The sequence below is a fragment of the Lathamus discolor genome, chromosome 5 (assembly GCF_037157495.1).
Source record: "Lathamus discolor isolate bLatDis1 chromosome 5, bLatDis1.hap1, whole genome shotgun sequence".
Taxonomy (NCBI): Eukaryota; Metazoa; Chordata; class Aves; order Psittaciformes; family Psittacidae; genus Lathamus; species Lathamus discolor.
In genome coordinates, this window is record NC_088888.1 from 49,957,564 (window position 1) to 49,975,233 (window position 17,670).

Below are 17,670 nucleotides of genomic sequence, written 5' to 3' on the forward strand. Positions count from 1 at the left end.
TTCGTCTTGGCTGCAGGAGTGGAATTTGAGGGCCTTACCTAAATGCACTTAAGACAAAAATGACACAGGTCAATGGAAGTAATCCTATTAACTTCTTTGCTCCTACTCATTCTTGTGCAATGCGTGGACTGTGGGGGCAAGCTGAATGATAGCAAACAACAAAATGAGAACTTTGGAGGACACAAGATTATAATTTTACAATAAGGAAAAGTTTCTTAGGTTTAATTTGGTGATTTCACATGTTAAATGGATTGTTCTGTGTGGTTTGACATAGCTGGTAGGAGTCCAGATGTATTTTTCTAATAACATGTTTGTTTGACTGTTCTTTCAGCATTTCAAAGTTTGAAGAACGATGCTGTTTCCTTTATGTGCTGCACAACTCAGATGACTTTCAAATCTATTTCTGCACAGAACTTCATTGCAGAAGGTGTGCCATTTGTTGTTTCAAAAAAAACCCATGGTCTGTGATGGAGTAGATGCACAAAAACACGCACAGAAGGGACTGAGTGTTTCAGAGCTTCTGGTGACCATCTTTCAAGTGAAAGCTTAGTGTTGCAGTATCCTGGACATACGAGGTTTGGAGGATCAAGGTGCAAGCTCAGACAAACTTTAGAAACAAATATGATTACAAATTTAATTATATACATTTAAGTATATAATTATATATATATAATTATATATATATAATTATATATATATAATTATATATACTTGTGGGGTTATTTTTCTAATATTTGTCATATTAAGGCTTAGTACAAGTGTTCATTGCCCCCAGTCCAACAAAGCATCCTAACCTTCAAATGGACTTTCTGAAGGGGGAACATTTGGGGTAAAATTTGTGGTCTGGTCAAAATTTCTCCTTTACTGTAACTAAAATTTTATTTATGACTATAAAGAATCACACTATTTCCTTTATGTTAGCAACATGTTCATATGAGTAAGATTGTACCAGTATCCCTACAGGAAACTTGGCAAGGGTTTGTTGCACAAAATTAGGTGTGTCTCAGTTTTACTGTGCTGTGTTTCTGCTCCATAAGCTTGAGGGCTATGGTCTTGAATTGATCTAGAAGACATTTCCAGAGGAAATTTCTTGTCTTTTTGTGCTAAAAAACAGATCAGCTTTGTCAAATATCACTGCAATAGTCCATGTTAACAGCTATGGCCACCTCCCAGCCCAATCTTGAGTTTATTCTCTCATTCATTCTAGTCCATATATATATATATATATATACAGTTCATATATACCTTTTACCATGTTCATTCCCCTCCATATCTGAGCATATCTGAGCATTTCTTAGAAGACAAGTGAGCAATACCTTAGCATGACATATACTTGCATTCTTTCAAAGGGGTAGAAGTCATATGTGACAGCCTGGGTTTTTTTTTTTATGGGAAATTGTAAAATAAACCCCCTTTTCATTCAGACAAAAACTTGAAGCTAGCCTTCCTGCACTACAAAAACTTCTCCGAATGTAGGCAAGATTTCTAGGCCTTTGTCAAGATGATTCAGTCTTTTCATTGGACATAAAGAAATGGTGATATAGGATGAGAATTTCACTGGATACATAGATTTTGAAATCTGAATTGTTTATTTCAGACATCAAACTTGCCAACAAACAAACTTTTCCACTGAGTTTATACTTACTATACTCAAGTCCTCTTTTGGTTCATCCATTTGGTTCATTGAGAGAGAAGCATTTGTTTTGTCCACATACTGTCTCAGGTGTGTATATTTCCCCTTTTCTTTTTCCCTTTTACAGATTTTTTGACATGGTGAACAGTATCACTGAAGAACTAGGGAAGACTACAGAGGAAGGGGAATGTGATGGGGACTCTCTAGAGGTATGTTTTCCTTCCCCTCCACTTCCTATGTACTAAGAATTTGGGGCTTCTAGTGTAGCATTTCACTGAAGGGAGTAAATTACTGTTATCTGGAAGAAGTTAGACAAGTTATTGATTTCAAAATGTTATCCTGTACTGCTTGTTAATTACTCTTTTTAATGATCTTCATGTAGTTTTTATACCCAGCATAGCTAAATCTCTTGCATTTCAGGTAGCATACTCATTTAAGAAGCTACTCAGATCTGGAATTCTCCAGTCACGCTTATTGCAGAGTGACTCTTGTAACAGTTACTTCAGAGTGTAATCATAGACAGCATTAGCATCTGCTTAAATTTTAAAGACTGTTTGTTGTCTGTTTCATGCATCACTGGAATCGTGTGCACTTAACATTATTGGCAGATTGTCTGCACAACAAGTAAGGATATAATTGTGGTAAAGGAAGGCTTGTCCCTGCTAGTTGCCATCTGTAGGCAAACATGGCAATGAACAGCGAACTCAAATGAGGTGATTATGTTGGTACTGCTGGGAGCCAGTTTTATACCTTTAGCCCACTAACTCACCCTGAAGCTTAGGATGCCCTGCTTCTGCTGGCACCCTTCTTAGCTAAGTTATAGCTTGCTGTTACACTCTGTATTCTCACTTTGGGTTTCTGTCTGAACATACACATAATTGAAAAGTGAGTACAGGGCCACTGGGTCCAATGCAGTACTTAGGGTGTTTAGGCTTTGTTTCAGGCAGGGCACAGGATAGAATATCTAAGCCCATGTCTTATCACATGAAGATCTGGTGTCCCGAAGTTCTAGAGGCATGCAGTCAGTGCCACATAAAGAATACAGACAGCCTTTTGTCCCAGTTTTGATGCTGGCATTTTATAATACATCTGAAATTGGAGATGGGACAGACTGGTGACCTATGGGATAGAAAAATATCCTATAATGAGAATGTTAGGATGCCTAATTTGTTTATCTTAGCAAAAAGAAAAGCAGTGGGTGACTTGATTACAATGGGTAAGTATTTTTACAGGAAAATTATGATGTGCTAATAGCCTTTTTTACTCAATTGAAGAAAAATGTAATTAAACAGTGACACCAAAGAAATCTAAATTAAGAAGCTGACTTCACCCTGAGAGTGTGAAGTTCAGTAATTGTTGAAACAAGGTAATGAAAGAAGTAGTGGATTCATTATAATAAAAGATATTTTCCTTCATTAGGAGGAAAATAAAAACTATATAGGCATAAACTACTGGGTTTAGCATGGGAGGAGTGAGTGTGTGAAATTACATGTCTGTGTTACACAAGAGGCCAGGTCAGACTATCTAATGACCGTTTCTGGACTGGCCTTAAACTCTTTGAAATTCAAATTCAGCCGAAACCATGCTTAATACACTGCAATCCTGACTAACCTCTGTTGGCACACTCTGCTGACTGACCTGGCACTGGCAAAATTGAGGTAATGCTGGCTTTGGAAGATGTGGTCAGGTCAGGAGAGCATCTGGGATTAATTAAGTGTATCCTGCCTTGCTTTATATGTCAGTTTGGGAGCCGAGGCTCTGTGTGGCGCAGAGTGCCCTCTGTCGTCTTGTTTTCTCAGCACCTGCCAGCAGAATTGCAGATACTGTTGAATAAGACATGCAAGGGTACCTACACAGAACAAGTAAAGGCTAGGTTCACTTTATGCACTCATCTGAAATGGCTACCGTAGAAGCCAGTGCTTCTTGTATAGTCAGTGGAGAAATATAGGCATGTCTGCACAGAATCAGAATTGTCTTCTTGAAGTGTTTTCTTTCCTTCTTCATGGTCTGCAGAAAGCGGCTAGTATCTTACATACCTTAGTTATGAGCACAGGGTCAGGTGGAATAAATCTTATCCCTCTGTTTGATTTAATGTTGTTTGCTTTGCAGTATGATTATGAATATGATGAAAATGGCGAGCGAGTCATCCTGGGCAAAGGAACTTACGGCATTGTATATGCAGGCCGAGATTTGAGCAATCAAGTCAGAATTGCTATTAAAGAAATCCCAGAGAGAGACAGCAGGTATAGTAACTGTGCCTAGTTCCAAATTTTGTGCATTACATAATTTCTTCAGTAACGTGATCAACCAGTTTGACCAAGGAGTACCTTTTCCGTAAAGCTGTCAATAAATTACCTGTCTGTGGTATATGATGGCGTTCTGTCATTGTAACTAGATATTTCCAAGTTGCAGAATAGATTACAATCACAAGCAAGAATTTAGAGTACTTTTTCTTTCCAAAAGAAATATTGCTGAGGTGCAGAATCTGACTCAAACACTTAATGATAAGCTCTATCTACTTAGATGTGCTCAGACATGTTCTTAGAAAAGAACTATTGAAATTCATTATTTGCAGCATCCTTTAAAATTCTGAGAGTGAATTGTTGTGAAAGACATTTTCCTTTTTAATGTTTGTGCATCATTTATTATGAAGCCTCTTAACATTAGAATAATGTGGAATGATCTTCTTGTCCTTTCTTTTTTTAATGCAGTCTCTTTATATATATATTTATTGCTCTCTCTCTCATTTATAAAAGTTGCAAAATAAAGACCAGATACTTGATGTTCTTGGTACTTGTATATCTGATGTTCTTAGTACTTGTATATCTGTAGGCATCTAGTATTTTGAATACATAGATTTTCACAAATGCTATTATAAAAGTAATAGCAACTATAAAGATAAGATTTTTCAAATGAAACTGACTGTGTTAAACTGTCAAGTTATTCTTACACTCTACATTAGCTTTTGATTTTTGTAGTCAAGCCTTGTACCAGCTGCTTCTTAACAGGTGTGTGGGGTGCCTGGATCTTTGAAGTGCCTTTCAGACTGTAAAATATTGTCAAAGACTGTAGCTCAGGCTTATGTTCAGGAAAGCTATGAAAAATAAGCAATAAAGTCATTGCCGAGGTTGGTAACAGAAAGGTAAATCACTCCTTTCCCAGTGGTTAAAGAAATATTTTTTATAAAGGAAGGCTTTCTGATAAAGACAGATTCCTGCTGCTTAGTAGCAGGAAGAATCACATACTAAATGAACATAAGCATAATCTTTTGCCCATTTGGCTTTTTTGGTTGATGAAAAATGAATAGCTTGTCCTTCAGCAGGATTTCCCATATTTTGGCATGCTCCATTTCCTCTTTAGGAGGAAATAACTGTATCCTTGTTATGCAGTGTTCAATCTACAACTAATACCAGGGGCAAAGCTGGTTTTACCCATCCCTACAGAGTAGTCATCTTAAAGAGAGAGCTAGTATTCAAAACAGTAAATACAAGAGGCTATTGTAACCCACCAGAGTGGCTGCTGTTCTTCTCCCTTTTATCTAGAATGTACGTCCCTGTGTGTAAAACCACCATTTATGAAAAAGGAGCATTATTCTGTGCAACCTCAAGAACTTAAATGGCATTGGAGCCTAGATGTTACCAGGACATTGTGCTAAGTCTTATAAAGTTTTCTTTGTGTCAATTACAAACTAGAAAATTAGTAATGCCACCTGGTGTCCTGGCTTTAATTTCTTTTTCCTGGATCCTTTTTGTGGACCTTCCTTCAGTTATTCTGTCCTTACTTGCTGTTCTTTTCATTGTCATTTAAGAAATGAATACTTCAAAGTCTTTTTGAATCCATGCATATATTGACTGTTTGATATGGATATGTGTGTGGTCTAACAATTTTTCTATAATCATAACTATGGAAAGGGAAATCCTTCCATCCTCTATATTGTTATTGTATATTTAACTTCAACATGTGTTACAATTTCTCAGAAATTATGGCATCATTACATGTAACAATCTTTCTTGACTTTAAATATAGTTGAAAGTTTTGTATGTACTAAGAAGAAATTAATTGTTCGTAACAACGGTGGTTAACAGAATAGGTTGGAATAGAGCAGTAACTACTTTAAAGGAAGAAAAAACCAAGATCATCCAGATTTTTCTTCTCCAATACACATTTTAAAAGAATTTCCAGTGGAAAAGGTTTCAGCTTCAATGTGCAAAGCATACTGGAAAAGAGATTATTCAGAGCCGTTAAGTGTTTTCTCTGGACTTTCAAAAATATTTACAGGCTTCCAGGACAAGTTTCAAGTATTATTCTTTTAATGCCAGAGTAAAAGAATATTATTAAAATTATTAACTAATTTCTGATTAATTATAATCTGATCTTTTAGCACCTTGAAAGAAATCTATAGAAATCTATAGAAAGAAAATTTAATCATCTCTGAAGCTAATTCTCACCATTTTCAAAGTAAAAATCCATCTTTTGGATTCATAAGAAATAATTAAGTTCCGAGTCAGAGCATGCAATGGCCAGAAAGGCAATGATTTCTGTGCAAAATGCAGCGAGTCTTTGATACAGTATATTAAATATAAGCTACTGAATAATTTACTTAACTGTCAGGAATTAAGAATTAAGGAATTAAGAATGCATATGGAAGTGTATTCTGAAAGAAAAGAAAATGTTCCTGCAGTGCTGTTGCCCTCAAGTGCATTTTCACAGCTACACAGTAGTGCCAGTGGCCATACAAAGTTTCCAAGTTAAAGTAAAAATCATGTTAGATGATAATAAGGTCTAGCTTTCTAGGATTAAGAATTTGTCTTTCTTCATACCATTTAAAGTTGCCTAATGGCTAAATTCTAAAATTATGTTTCATCCCACTGGAGAATTTTCTTACAGCTTTATTTGCTAAATTATTTTAGTTGCTCAAGACTCAATTAACTGTGCAGTTTACGAGTGCAGGGAGAATTATAATGGTCTTGCTGTTGCTGCTCTGAATGAATATCCCATTAATAGAACTCAGGAATATAATTTCTGATTTTGCATTTCTGGATGACTAACAGTGTAGTCAGAATCTTTATAGCCGTGTGGAGAGGCAAGCCAAAACTCAAATTAGTTTTGGGTAAATAGGTTGGGTTGAGATGCATAATCACACTTTTCATTAACCAGATACTTTCCTTGATTCCTGCAGCAGTTGTTTTCCAGAGAGATTTTCAGATGCCCACTTTTCTTCCTTTTTTTTCCCACACCACTTGAAGAGTTCAGCTTCCACTTGCAGCTTGAATCTGTTCTTAGGGTGAGCTGATAGCTGCCTGTCCCTAACAACTTAAATTGTGCTTTGATTGCATTCCTGGCACTGACACTTGGCTGGGTCCAGGGAGAGCTAACTGCTGGACTTGAGGCAGCAGGAAGCTACCCCTTCTGTCATAAATAAGTAAAATCAAAGTTTTCTACCAGTTCACTAGGGGATGAGAAAGTACCAGTATTGGTGTGAAAGTGTTATGCTGAGAACAACCTGGCGAAGGTGTCAGTTAAACTACTCATTTTGGCGACAAGTAGCTGCAAAGTTGAGTTTGCTGTTATGTTTAGCATTCCCTCAGTATAAGCATCTGACCGTGTCTTCTACTTGCTCAAGATTCTGCAGCTCTATCTCGCATCTTTGCTGACAGAAGGAGGTGTGTGTCCCTCATCTATTTCAGCTATTCTGAAAGTCTGACTGCAGATGTTAGTGCTTTACTGAAAGTAGCCACCAGACTCTCAGCAAATCGTCTATGTATTGCCAGAGTATACACAAGATCTGACAGCTGACCTGCTTCCAGCTAACCCAGGGTTGGAAGAAGAGCATTAGGGCTGGCCCAGGGAGTACATTGGATGCTGAGTTCTGGTGGTGTTCCGCACTGGAGAAGGCTCCAAACTCCAGAAGCATTTTTTGCAAAAAGACTGCTGAAAAGCTTACATGTCTGAAAAATATTTACCTTGGACTAAATTGCATTTAATGAAATTGTTTTGATCGGTTCTTCTGAATATCTCCCCATTACATTATTCCAGTTTTCTTACCCTGATAGCTATCCACTCTTGATTTCAGATAAAACTTCTACTTCAATTAATTCAAAATTAAATGGTGATTTGTTTTCATTATTGAGGCAGTTTTAATTATGCACTAACTTTATGGTTTACTAGTTCACTTGGGCGTTAATCTGAATCCAGCTGCTTGCACAACTGTCTATGCTGTTCAGGTTAGGCTGGAGAACAGTTGATTTTCACAGAGTTTGTTCTGCTCGGTCTGTTTGTGTACATTTATAATGTTTTGTGTGTGTATGAGTACACAATATTATATTTACTTTATATAAGTTATGTATATTTATATATGATTACTTTTTTTTTTAGGATGTGATGGTCACAACCACCACAGTTATTCTCAGTGTAAATGTGGTTCATGGGACCTAGAATAGAACTTCAGCTACTAGAGTAAACACAAGGCTTTCTTCCTGAAGTTCAACATTGAATAAGTTGCTTTTTTCTTTCCAGGTACTCCCAGCCTCTGCATGAAGAAATAGCTTTGCATAAGCATCTCAAACATAAGAACATTGTCCAGTATTTAGGTTCTGTTAGTGAGAACGGCTTCATTAAGATATTCATGGAACAGGTGCCAGGTGGTAAGTTGTGGGGGAGACTAGTTTGGTGGTTGGTTTGGTTGGTTGGGTTTTAACATTTTAAAAGTATAAAAAAATGGAAGTGCAGCAACAAGATATATTTTATGCAAACAAAATATTCTTTAATGTCTCTTTCATAAATTAATGGGAAAAACTGTGTCTTCAAAGTGCTCAAGTCTCTAGGTATTTAGATAGCCTGTGCTACAGATAAAGCTCAGATCATTGCTATGGCAGGTGAGCTTCTTTTACATACAGATCTGGTGCTGGACACCAGGTGCACACCAAAGCTGCTTTGTCACACATCTCCTCAAGTCAGAGAGAAAGGGGAGAGAAAATATAACAAAAGTCTCAGGGGTTGAGATAAGGACAGGGGGAGGTCACTCACCAGTTACTGTCACAGGCCAAAATATGCTCAACTCGGGGAGAAGCTACCCCTGTAGCCTCTTACTAAAACCTTTCCACACAAGCCTGATAAAATCAAAGATGATCTGTGTTCATTCTACTAGAAAGACTGGAGTCTCACATGTCTGAACCCTCCTCAGGTACCTAACACAAGAGAAAGGTGATGGTGATTTTTCACTTTCTCTGTTTGAGACCAAAGAACTCACGACAGTCAGATGCAACAAAAGTCCCACTTCCTGAGCTTGCCTGTTTGAGAAACTGTGGAGTTGGTGTATGTACAAAGACATGCACATGCACCCTTTTTCACTCTTTTACAACATTCCCCTGGGACAGCTTGTTTCCAGGCATAGGACAGAGGTGAGCACATTGATCAAGTGGGTTCTAATCTGCCTGCTTGAGGAAGCATATGTTTCTCTGCTGCAGTTGAGGCCTGTGGAGATACTGAGACTCTCTTTTTAATTAGTCAGGCTGGTGATAATAAGTAAGCATTTAACAGGAGAGGCCTTTGGTTATGGAAGAGGAGCCTACACTTGGTTTGGGATTGATGCTTGTTCTTACTTCTTTTTTCCTCTGGGGAGAAAGCAGAATTTAATTGCATTTTTACTCTCCAAAATTATAGGCAGCCTTTCTGCTCTTCTACGATCAAAATGGGGACCATTAAAAAACAATGAGCAGACAATTGGCTTTTACACCAAGCAGATTCTTGAAGGATTAAAATACCTTCACGATAATCAAATAGTGCATCGAGACATAAAGGTAAGAATTTGCGGAGAATTAAGCCTGACAGTGTTATGTCACTGCATAGCCATTTATTTGTCCTGTAATTTAAAAACTTTTAGAAAAAGTTCTCGTTATCACCTACTCTCTCTGCTGTTCTGAACTGTGCTTTAGGTAGCTGAACCACTGTTGATTTGAATTTGCACCAGCAAAATACATTGGGTTTTGTTTTGTTTGTTTTTATGCTTTTATTTTGGGAGAATTGACATACAGCCACTTAAGATGTGATAAGAAGGATATTTTTATTTCTGTTTTCAATGACATAGAATCCTAGAATGGTTTCAGTTGGAAAGCACCTTAACATTATCTAGTTCCAACCCCCCCCTGCCATAGGCAGGGACACCTCACACTAGACCATGTTGTCCAAGGCTCTGTCCAGCCTGGCCATGAACACTGCCAGGGATGGAGCGTTCACCACTTCTTTGGGCAACCTGTTCCAGTGCCTCACCACCCTCACAGTGAAGAATTTCTTCCTTATATGCAACCTCAACTTCCCTGTTTTAGTTTAAACCCATTACTCCTTGTCCTATCGCTACAATCCCTGATGAAGAAGAGCCCCTCTCTAGCATCCTTGTAGGCTGATCAAACTTTCATAAAAGCTTATTAGAAGTGAAGAATATTCTGTAATGGATATTATCAGGTTCTTTTCTAAGGAGATTCCAGATGAAAAAGTTCCACCCCCCACCACCACCCCCCCCCCCCCAAAAAAAAAAAAAGGACTTGTTCCTTTTTTCTTTCTCTTAGTATTCTTTAACTGAATTCTTGTAGTAGGGGTTCACTTTGAGGATGAAGTTTTTGATAGTGGAAGTACATAAGGTAGGAACACTATGGATTCCTCTTTCACATCCCCTCTTGAGAGCCTTAGGAGGTAATCGTTACTTACTAAAGAGTGCATTGTAGAAACAGGCTGTGCAATAAGTCTTAAATGAAGAGTCAGCAGAGAAATATAATTACTCTGAATGTTCTGTTCCTCAGGGTGATAATGTGCTTATCAACACGTACAGTGGAGTGTTAAAGATTTCTGACTTTGGAACTTCAAAGAGACTTGCAGGAATCAATCCATGTACTGAAACTTTCACTGGTATGTTCCCAGAGGAGAGACTCTTTCCTTACTTGATCTGTGTGTGTAGGGTCAGAATCTACAGCTGCTGAACTTTCATTTACTTAAAATCAACATTAGAGTTTGCTGCAAGAATAACTTTTTGTAAACCTTATCTTAAGCTATACACTGTTCTTGTATGCACTGTTCAAAGAGAATGCTGTTTTGAAATTCCAACTTGAGACATGAAAGCCCTCTGCAACATAAGAGCTCTGTCTTTCCTATGCTGTATTTGAGTTTGTTTCTTCTGTATACATGGTTTCCTTATTTTGCTGATAAGGATAACTTTTTTTTTTTTCTTTGATGACTGGCTTAGACATCTGGCTTCATTTCCAGAACTGCTTATCTACAGAGCCTGTCATTAACTTGAACTTCCACTAGACCAGGTTGCTCAAAGCCCCATCCAACCTGGCCTTGATCCTCATTCTGCTTGTTAATTTGATTGAATGTTGAATCATGTAGTGGCAGTACAGTAAATAATTATACAAAATGAGAAGTGACTGTTATTTTAGTTCCATCCTCTGTTCTTCCATTTCTGCTTTAAATGGAGCAGAATGCAGAATGATGTGTTAGGTTGATTCCCCTACTTCAGAAAAAATGCTCGTATCACCTGCTATTTTAGGTTCAGATTTCAGGTTTCACTTCCTTTTCCTCTCTGAATGCAATTCAGAGTTATTTTCCTTATTTTATTCTTAATCTGTAACACACTAAATGAAAACTAGGTCTGATCCAAAGCTCGTTGAAGCCTCTTAATTTTAATTGACTTTGAAAAACTATATCATCAGATCAGTAGATGATTTCAGATACTTTTAGCACAAGTAGTATTTGGAATGGTATTTTGAGTTTTACATAGACTGCATATGAAAAGTTGTGAATTTTGAATAACAGAGTATTTTTAACTCCTCTGATACTGCTCACTCCTCAGTGACTTTGTCCCTCTTGTCCTTTTGCTATCTGTTTGAAGCATTAGTCCACCTAAGTGAAAACAAAGAGTATGTTTTAAACAGGTACCCTTCAGTATATGGCACCAGAGATTATAGACAAAGGGCCACGTGGCTACGGGAAGGCTGCAGACATCTGGTCATTGGGATGCACAATTATTGAGATGGCCACAGGGAAGCCCCCATTTTATGAACTGGGAGAACCACAAGCAGCTATGTTTAAGGTCAGTCATCTTTCTTGTACAACTCACACCAGTATTTGTAAACGCAGGAAATCTTATGACTGTTTAGGAGAAGCTAGAGTTAGAGATTGCAGGAAAAGAAGATAAAGGAAATGCTTGATAGTGAGGATGTTGAGAAGAACAAGCTGATTCACTGAGTGGGAGTGCTGAGTAGTTTTAGAGAGTAATGGAGGAATAGCAGCTATTCGGCAGCCTGGGTATTTAAAAACCTGAGGAAAGACAAAGTTTTCTGCTTTGCAAGAGCCTCTACTTGCAATTCTGGGGGTTTTAATGTAATTATTTATGCAGTTTGCAGTAGTTTTTTTCCTATAAATTAATATTAGTTACAGAATGATAATAACTTGAGAACAGTATACCACTTTTACTATGTAAACACTTTTTTCTGATGCTGTGTAGTGTTTGGGAAAAGAACGGTGTAGGCCATTGTATCTCCCTTGACTTCTCTCAGGTGGGAATGTTTAAAATACACCCAGAGATTCCTGAATCCATGTCTGCAGAAGCCAAGGCTTTCATATTGCGTTGCTTTGAACCAGATCCCGATAAACGGGCTTTTGCTCATGAGCTACTTATAGATGAATTCTTGAAAGTTTCAAGTAGAAAAAGAAAGTCCCCATCAAAGCTCTCAGGTAAGCGTTGCTAAACTCAGTTTGAATGTTTTCTTTTGTCAATGATACTGCTGATAACAGTCTTTAAGATGAACAGAGCACATCTCCATCCCAGGTGAAAGTTCAGTTGTAACCTTCTGTTTCAGCAGCTTGCTGCAGAAACACTGTTGCAGCAGAATTCTGTTATCATGTTGTCACAGATATGATTTATATAAATATTTCTACTAAGGTTTCTAAAAGTCTGTTCATGGTTCTGTGCAGCTTTTGTGATTGTTGGGTTTTTTTGTTTCTATGGCTTAGCATATATTATAATTCAAAGAATGTTTGCATAGAGTACATTTTGTATTATGTTAGAACTTGCTATTGAGCCTCAGGGGAGTTTTCTACATGAGCAAAATAATCTTTGTCCCACAGTGAACGTGCATGCACTGCATTACTCTTGTTTCATGTCCTCATTTCCCCTAGCGTTATTATGGAATTATGGAGAGTAAAAAAGGAGTTTTGAGAGTTTAAGTGACATATTCTACATGTATGTATACATAATATGAAAATATTTTCTGCAGATTTTTAGCATGATACCTAAAAGAAATAAAAAGACCATGTAAAGGAGATGGCATTGGATGATCACTGTTAATGTGGTTTTCACACCCCACACCCCTGATTAAAATTAACTTTAAATTGCAATAAATTACACATTTAGAACATGCAGACAGGAGAGTCCAGGTAGCCCATAAAAATGGGAAGAGAGTTACCCTTTAGGCTGTGCTTATTTTCTCAGTTCATTTCAGCACATTTAACTTGATTTTTTCTCTGCTTTTCTCTCACAGTTCTTTCAGCTAACACAAATGGTGAGTTTTAACATACTGGTCTATCACAATGTAATTGTGTAGCTACGTTGTTATCACTTATTCTGGTATAATCTGTCACACTAAAATGCTGGAAAGACAAGTGGGCATAATTATGAAAATAAGTAACCTTTCTCTGTTAGGAACCTCTAATTTGTTGTGCAAATTTGAACTACTATTTGTAATCCTACCAGACTATGGCTTCATTGTCTAGGCAGGCTTGAAGAACTGCATTGTTGTTACAGGGCCATTTAGTGCAACTCTAAACAGGAAATTAAATGGTTGTTTTATAGTAGCAATAGAGCCAAGGTTTGTGGAGAAAAATAACACAGATTTATATGAAGCTAAATTCTACAACTGAAAAAAGTGGCATTTGAGACCCCATGTCAGGCCTGGGTGGAAGGATATTCATCTCTTTCAGGAAATGAACTGGGGGTGGGTGGGAGAAACTGAACAAACATATAGTTCCTTTCATGCTGAGTTACTATCAAAAGAGCATTTTGAAATACACATGTATGAAATAGGTATGAATAGTTTCTTGCAGCACTAATGTGTGCTCTGCATTTAAAAACAAAAGTTCTGACTTAACTGATAATAAAAGACACATATTCATGCCAGTGGTAAGATTTCATAAGGGAACTTGCAAAGAGCTCAGCATTTCTATATCTCAGGAAGCTTTTGGTTAAAAACTTAACTGAAAGATAACTCTATTCCAGAAGAATAAGCTTTAGGAGATTTTGTCAATTTTCTTTTAATATTTTATGCTGGTGTGGGGGAAAGCTGAGGTCTTGCTGTTTCCTCTGCGAGAATAACCTTTTCACTGCAGAACTGCAATGGCACTGTTCTAATTTCTAAATATTCCTTTATGAACAGAGTATCTTCGGAGTATATCTTTACCTGTCCCTGTTCTGGTGGAAGATACAAGTAGCAGCAGTGAATATGGTTCTGTCTCACCTGATACAGAATTAAAAATTGATCCCTTCTCTTTCAAAACAAGAGCCAAATCCTGTGGAGAAAAAGATGGGAGGGGAATCCGGTCCCTTTTTCTGAGGTAAGGAGCTTTCTGGTGTTGATGTTATATGGTAGATTAGAAATGTATGTTTTGGGGTGGCTTTTATAAAGTTTCTTTTCACTGAGTGTCTTTCATTCAGCATCCCAGATGAAAATTTTGAGGATCACAGTGCACCTCCTTCACCTGAAGAGAAAGATTCTGGGTTTTTCATGCTAAAGAAGGACAGTGAAAGGAGAGCCACCCTTCACAGGATATTAACTGAGGACCAAGAGGAGGTGGTGAGGAACTTGATGGAAGCTTTGGCTCAGGTAATTTCAGAAAGCAGCAAAAATTTTATGGAATTTTAAGACTTATCTGCAGTTACCTGGAACTTTTGAGATTATACCATGTAAGCTTTCACAGCTTATTGGGGGGTTTGGGCTATTAAATGTAGGCTTTCAAACTGTTTATGCTGCATTACATATGACTCTTGTGTTGTTTGCAAGTAGTACATGTATACCTGGGTAGTAGTGCTGGCCACAGAAGATTAAAACATGTTTTCATGATAGTATATTTTGACAATGATTTTTCAATGGGATCAAGGCTGTCAGGACAACTCATGTAAAGTAGATCATCCACAAGAAGTGATTACCTTGCCCCTTCTAGAATTCTGTCTTCTGGCTGATTTGATGGAGATTTAGTTCTTTTGGCCTGTTTTGGCCTTATGTTAGGTTATTATGTAGAAAAAACGGGGCTGACTCTTCACCACTGCCTTCTAGCCAACAGGTGCAAAAGGGGAAGGAGGTTAGGAAGAAAATAAATTGCAGTTGGGAGCATATATGGAGGGGAAAGAAGATGGAGTAACAGTGGGAGCTACAGCAAACAACAAAATAATTGCAGAATGACCTTTTGGCACTCCTTTGTGGGAAATTTACAGTGATGTATCAGTTGAGGATGACACTGAATAAATTACAGGTCATGAATACACTGCTAAATGTTGCAACACCGTAATTAGATGACTTGATTTTTTGTTCTTGCTTGTAGTGTGTGTGTTGGCAGTTAATTGACTTACTTCATTCTCAAGGCTAAGTATTGCTGTCTAAAACATTTTTGTATAACATGTGGCAACTCATCTTCTAAAGATAGTCCTGTTTCAGATCTTCTAAAGATAGTACTATTTAGAAACTGATGCAAACCAATATGATTATTACACATGTACTACAGTTAATGTAATTGGAAATTGCTGCCATACGAATAAAAAGAGCTTCTAACTCTTGGTGGGGGCAGAAAGGAACCCATGGTTGTCCTGGTAACTATAGAAAGTGTTAAAATAGAAGACACTAAGAGAGATGCCCATGATCTGTGCTTTGCTAAAGTGTTGCTATAAAAGACACAGTGTGAAAGGAATAATCAGTGATTGTGAGAGGCTGAAACTCAATCACAAAATCTGGAGAGGGTGCTTGGTGTTTCATGCCTTCCTCAGCTGGGGCTGCAACAGCCCAAGAAGGTAGCAGAGGGGCAGAGAGTTGTAGAGCTGAAGAGTTCAAAGCACACATGCATGAGACTGTCTGTCCTTCAAGAGGATGCAGAACCCTTGACCTCCAAACACCGCTTTCTCCCTTGAAGGAAGTACCTTGTTCAGAGAGTAGGAAACCTGCTCAAACCACCAGAAAGTGGTAGTAATTGCAGTTAAGGGGAAGCTGAGTTGGCTTGTTATGTCCTGCTTAAACGCAAGAGGTTAGGAGCAGGTAGAAGCCTGACTTCCTTGTTTTTTGTGTTTTTACACTAGCTGCTGAAGTAGCAAAAAGCTTAAAGGCATTCATCAGAATAAGCAGTATAAGCAAAAGACTGTATTTACTCTCTAAAGTTATACCAACTGAATACAAATTTCAATTTCAAATATTAAGTCAAAGATAGAAAACCATGTTAGTTTTTCAACATAAAGTATTAGATGCTTATTCTGAAGGAAGTAATTATTTATGTAGGCTAAAGATCTCTAATACTGATTTCCACAACAGAATGACATACGGTGTTTGGTTCACTTGCATTTGCCAGGTTTATGCCAGAATGTTACAGCTGGCCATTCATCAAGAACTATGCCAATAACATTGAGGTTTTAACTATAGTTAATTAATGCTGATGAGATGAAAAAATTGTTTGATTACTTGAGAGAGAAACTAAAAATAAGAAAAAGCTCTAGAGCAGTCAAGCAGTCTACTGGCTAAAGCACTCATCTCTGAGGTAAAAGATCCTAGCCTCTGATCCTGATCCACTTTGATTTGGAGAATTCACCTGATGACTGGCTATACTGAAGTGGATCCCTCACCCTGTCCTGTGGTAGCTGATCTCATTTTCATGTGAATAATTAAAAAGCTATTAGGGCAGATAGGTGGACACATGACACGTTGTAGCCCTGGACTTAGAACATCCAAGTCTGTCAAGGCATGCTGGGGACAAGGCAACCTGTATGGTGCCCTAACAAGAAACAGTGACCTCTTTTGGGAGGGTTATTCTCCTCCTCTAGCCTCCACACCCAGTGACTATTGAAATTGTTCTTATGAAAAGTTTTTGTGAAGGAAAAAGTGCTATCAAAGCCTAAATCCTGATGAGGCACGCGTGTGCATTTCAGAAGTTGGTTATCAAAACTATTTATTTTCCTCTCTTTTCTACCAGGGAGCCGAAGAACCCAAACTAAAATGGGAACACATCACAACACTCGTTTCCAGCCTCAGAGAGTTTGTGCGGTCCACTGATCGTAAAATCATCGCAACCACTCTTTCGAAACTGAAACTGGAGTTAGACTTCGACAGTCATGGTATCAGTCAAGTGCAGCTTGTGCTCTTTGGTTTTCAAGATGCTGTAAGTTGTCACTTTTACAAAGAAGTTTGTGCACCAAAACTGCCTGGAGGTGTAGGGGGTGGGGGGAGCTAAAAGCAAATAGAACTTCATAACCCAGAGTTACTGAAACAATAATATTTGAGGGCTTTGAACCTGTAATAACAAAAACCCAGCACACAGCCATGAGCTGGTTGCCATGCAGTCCTTTGGCAGGACACACACCCTGAACACAACTGTTGAGATTTTGCTAATCAAGAATCTAGAAGGTTCAGCGTGGTTGTGTGAATATTATGTCATAATACTAAAGCAGGAAAGCCTTTAAGAAAAATATTATCTCATTTTGCAGGGTTTTCTCATAAATAAGACCAACACCGAATGTCAGGCTTATCCTTCATAAACGCAGATCTCTTGAATTTTAGTTCTCTTACAAACTAATACATTAAACCACTTTCTGGCCCCAACAGTTGTCTGTTCACCTCATAATGTTGCATTGAGTCTTTATTCTAGTATTTTTGGTTAGCAGCAGATTTCTGCCAAGCCAAACATTTTCATTTCTATTTATAATAAGCAAGATAAGGAAGGAAAAAAGGTTACTTTCCTGTCAATAATTAATGCAAAATTTGTGATTTCCTACACTGAGCAACCAAATGCACACA

The 17,670-nt window shown here is 37.8% G+C and overlaps 1 protein-coding gene across 2 annotated transcripts in view; it reads left to right on the forward strand.

Moving 5' to 3' along the window:
- Positions 1–17,670, forward strand: part of MAP3K5 (mitogen-activated protein kinase kinase kinase 5) — a 99,849-nt gene that overhangs the window by 70,324 nt on the left and 11,855 nt on the right. For both annotated transcript variants that reach the window (XM_065680767.1, XM_065680768.1), the window contains exons 13-24: positions 332–427; positions 1,761–1,842; positions 3,743–3,876; positions 8,150–8,277; positions 9,296–9,432; positions 10,429–10,534; positions 11,560–11,717; positions 12,184–12,361; positions 13,168–13,188; positions 14,059–14,236; positions 14,337–14,505; positions 16,850–17,035. In XM_065680767.1, the coding sequence (XP_065536839.1) occupies positions 332–427; positions 1,761–1,842; positions 3,743–3,876; positions 8,150–8,277; positions 9,296–9,432; positions 10,429–10,534; positions 11,560–11,717; positions 12,184–12,361; positions 13,168–13,188; positions 14,059–14,236; positions 14,337–14,505; positions 16,850–17,035 (1,573 nt within the window). The remainder of the gene's footprint in view (positions 1–331; positions 428–1,760; positions 1,843–3,742; positions 3,877–8,149; positions 8,278–9,295; positions 9,433–10,428; positions 10,535–11,559; positions 11,718–12,183; positions 12,362–13,167; positions 13,189–14,058; positions 14,237–14,336; positions 14,506–16,849; positions 17,036–17,670) is intronic.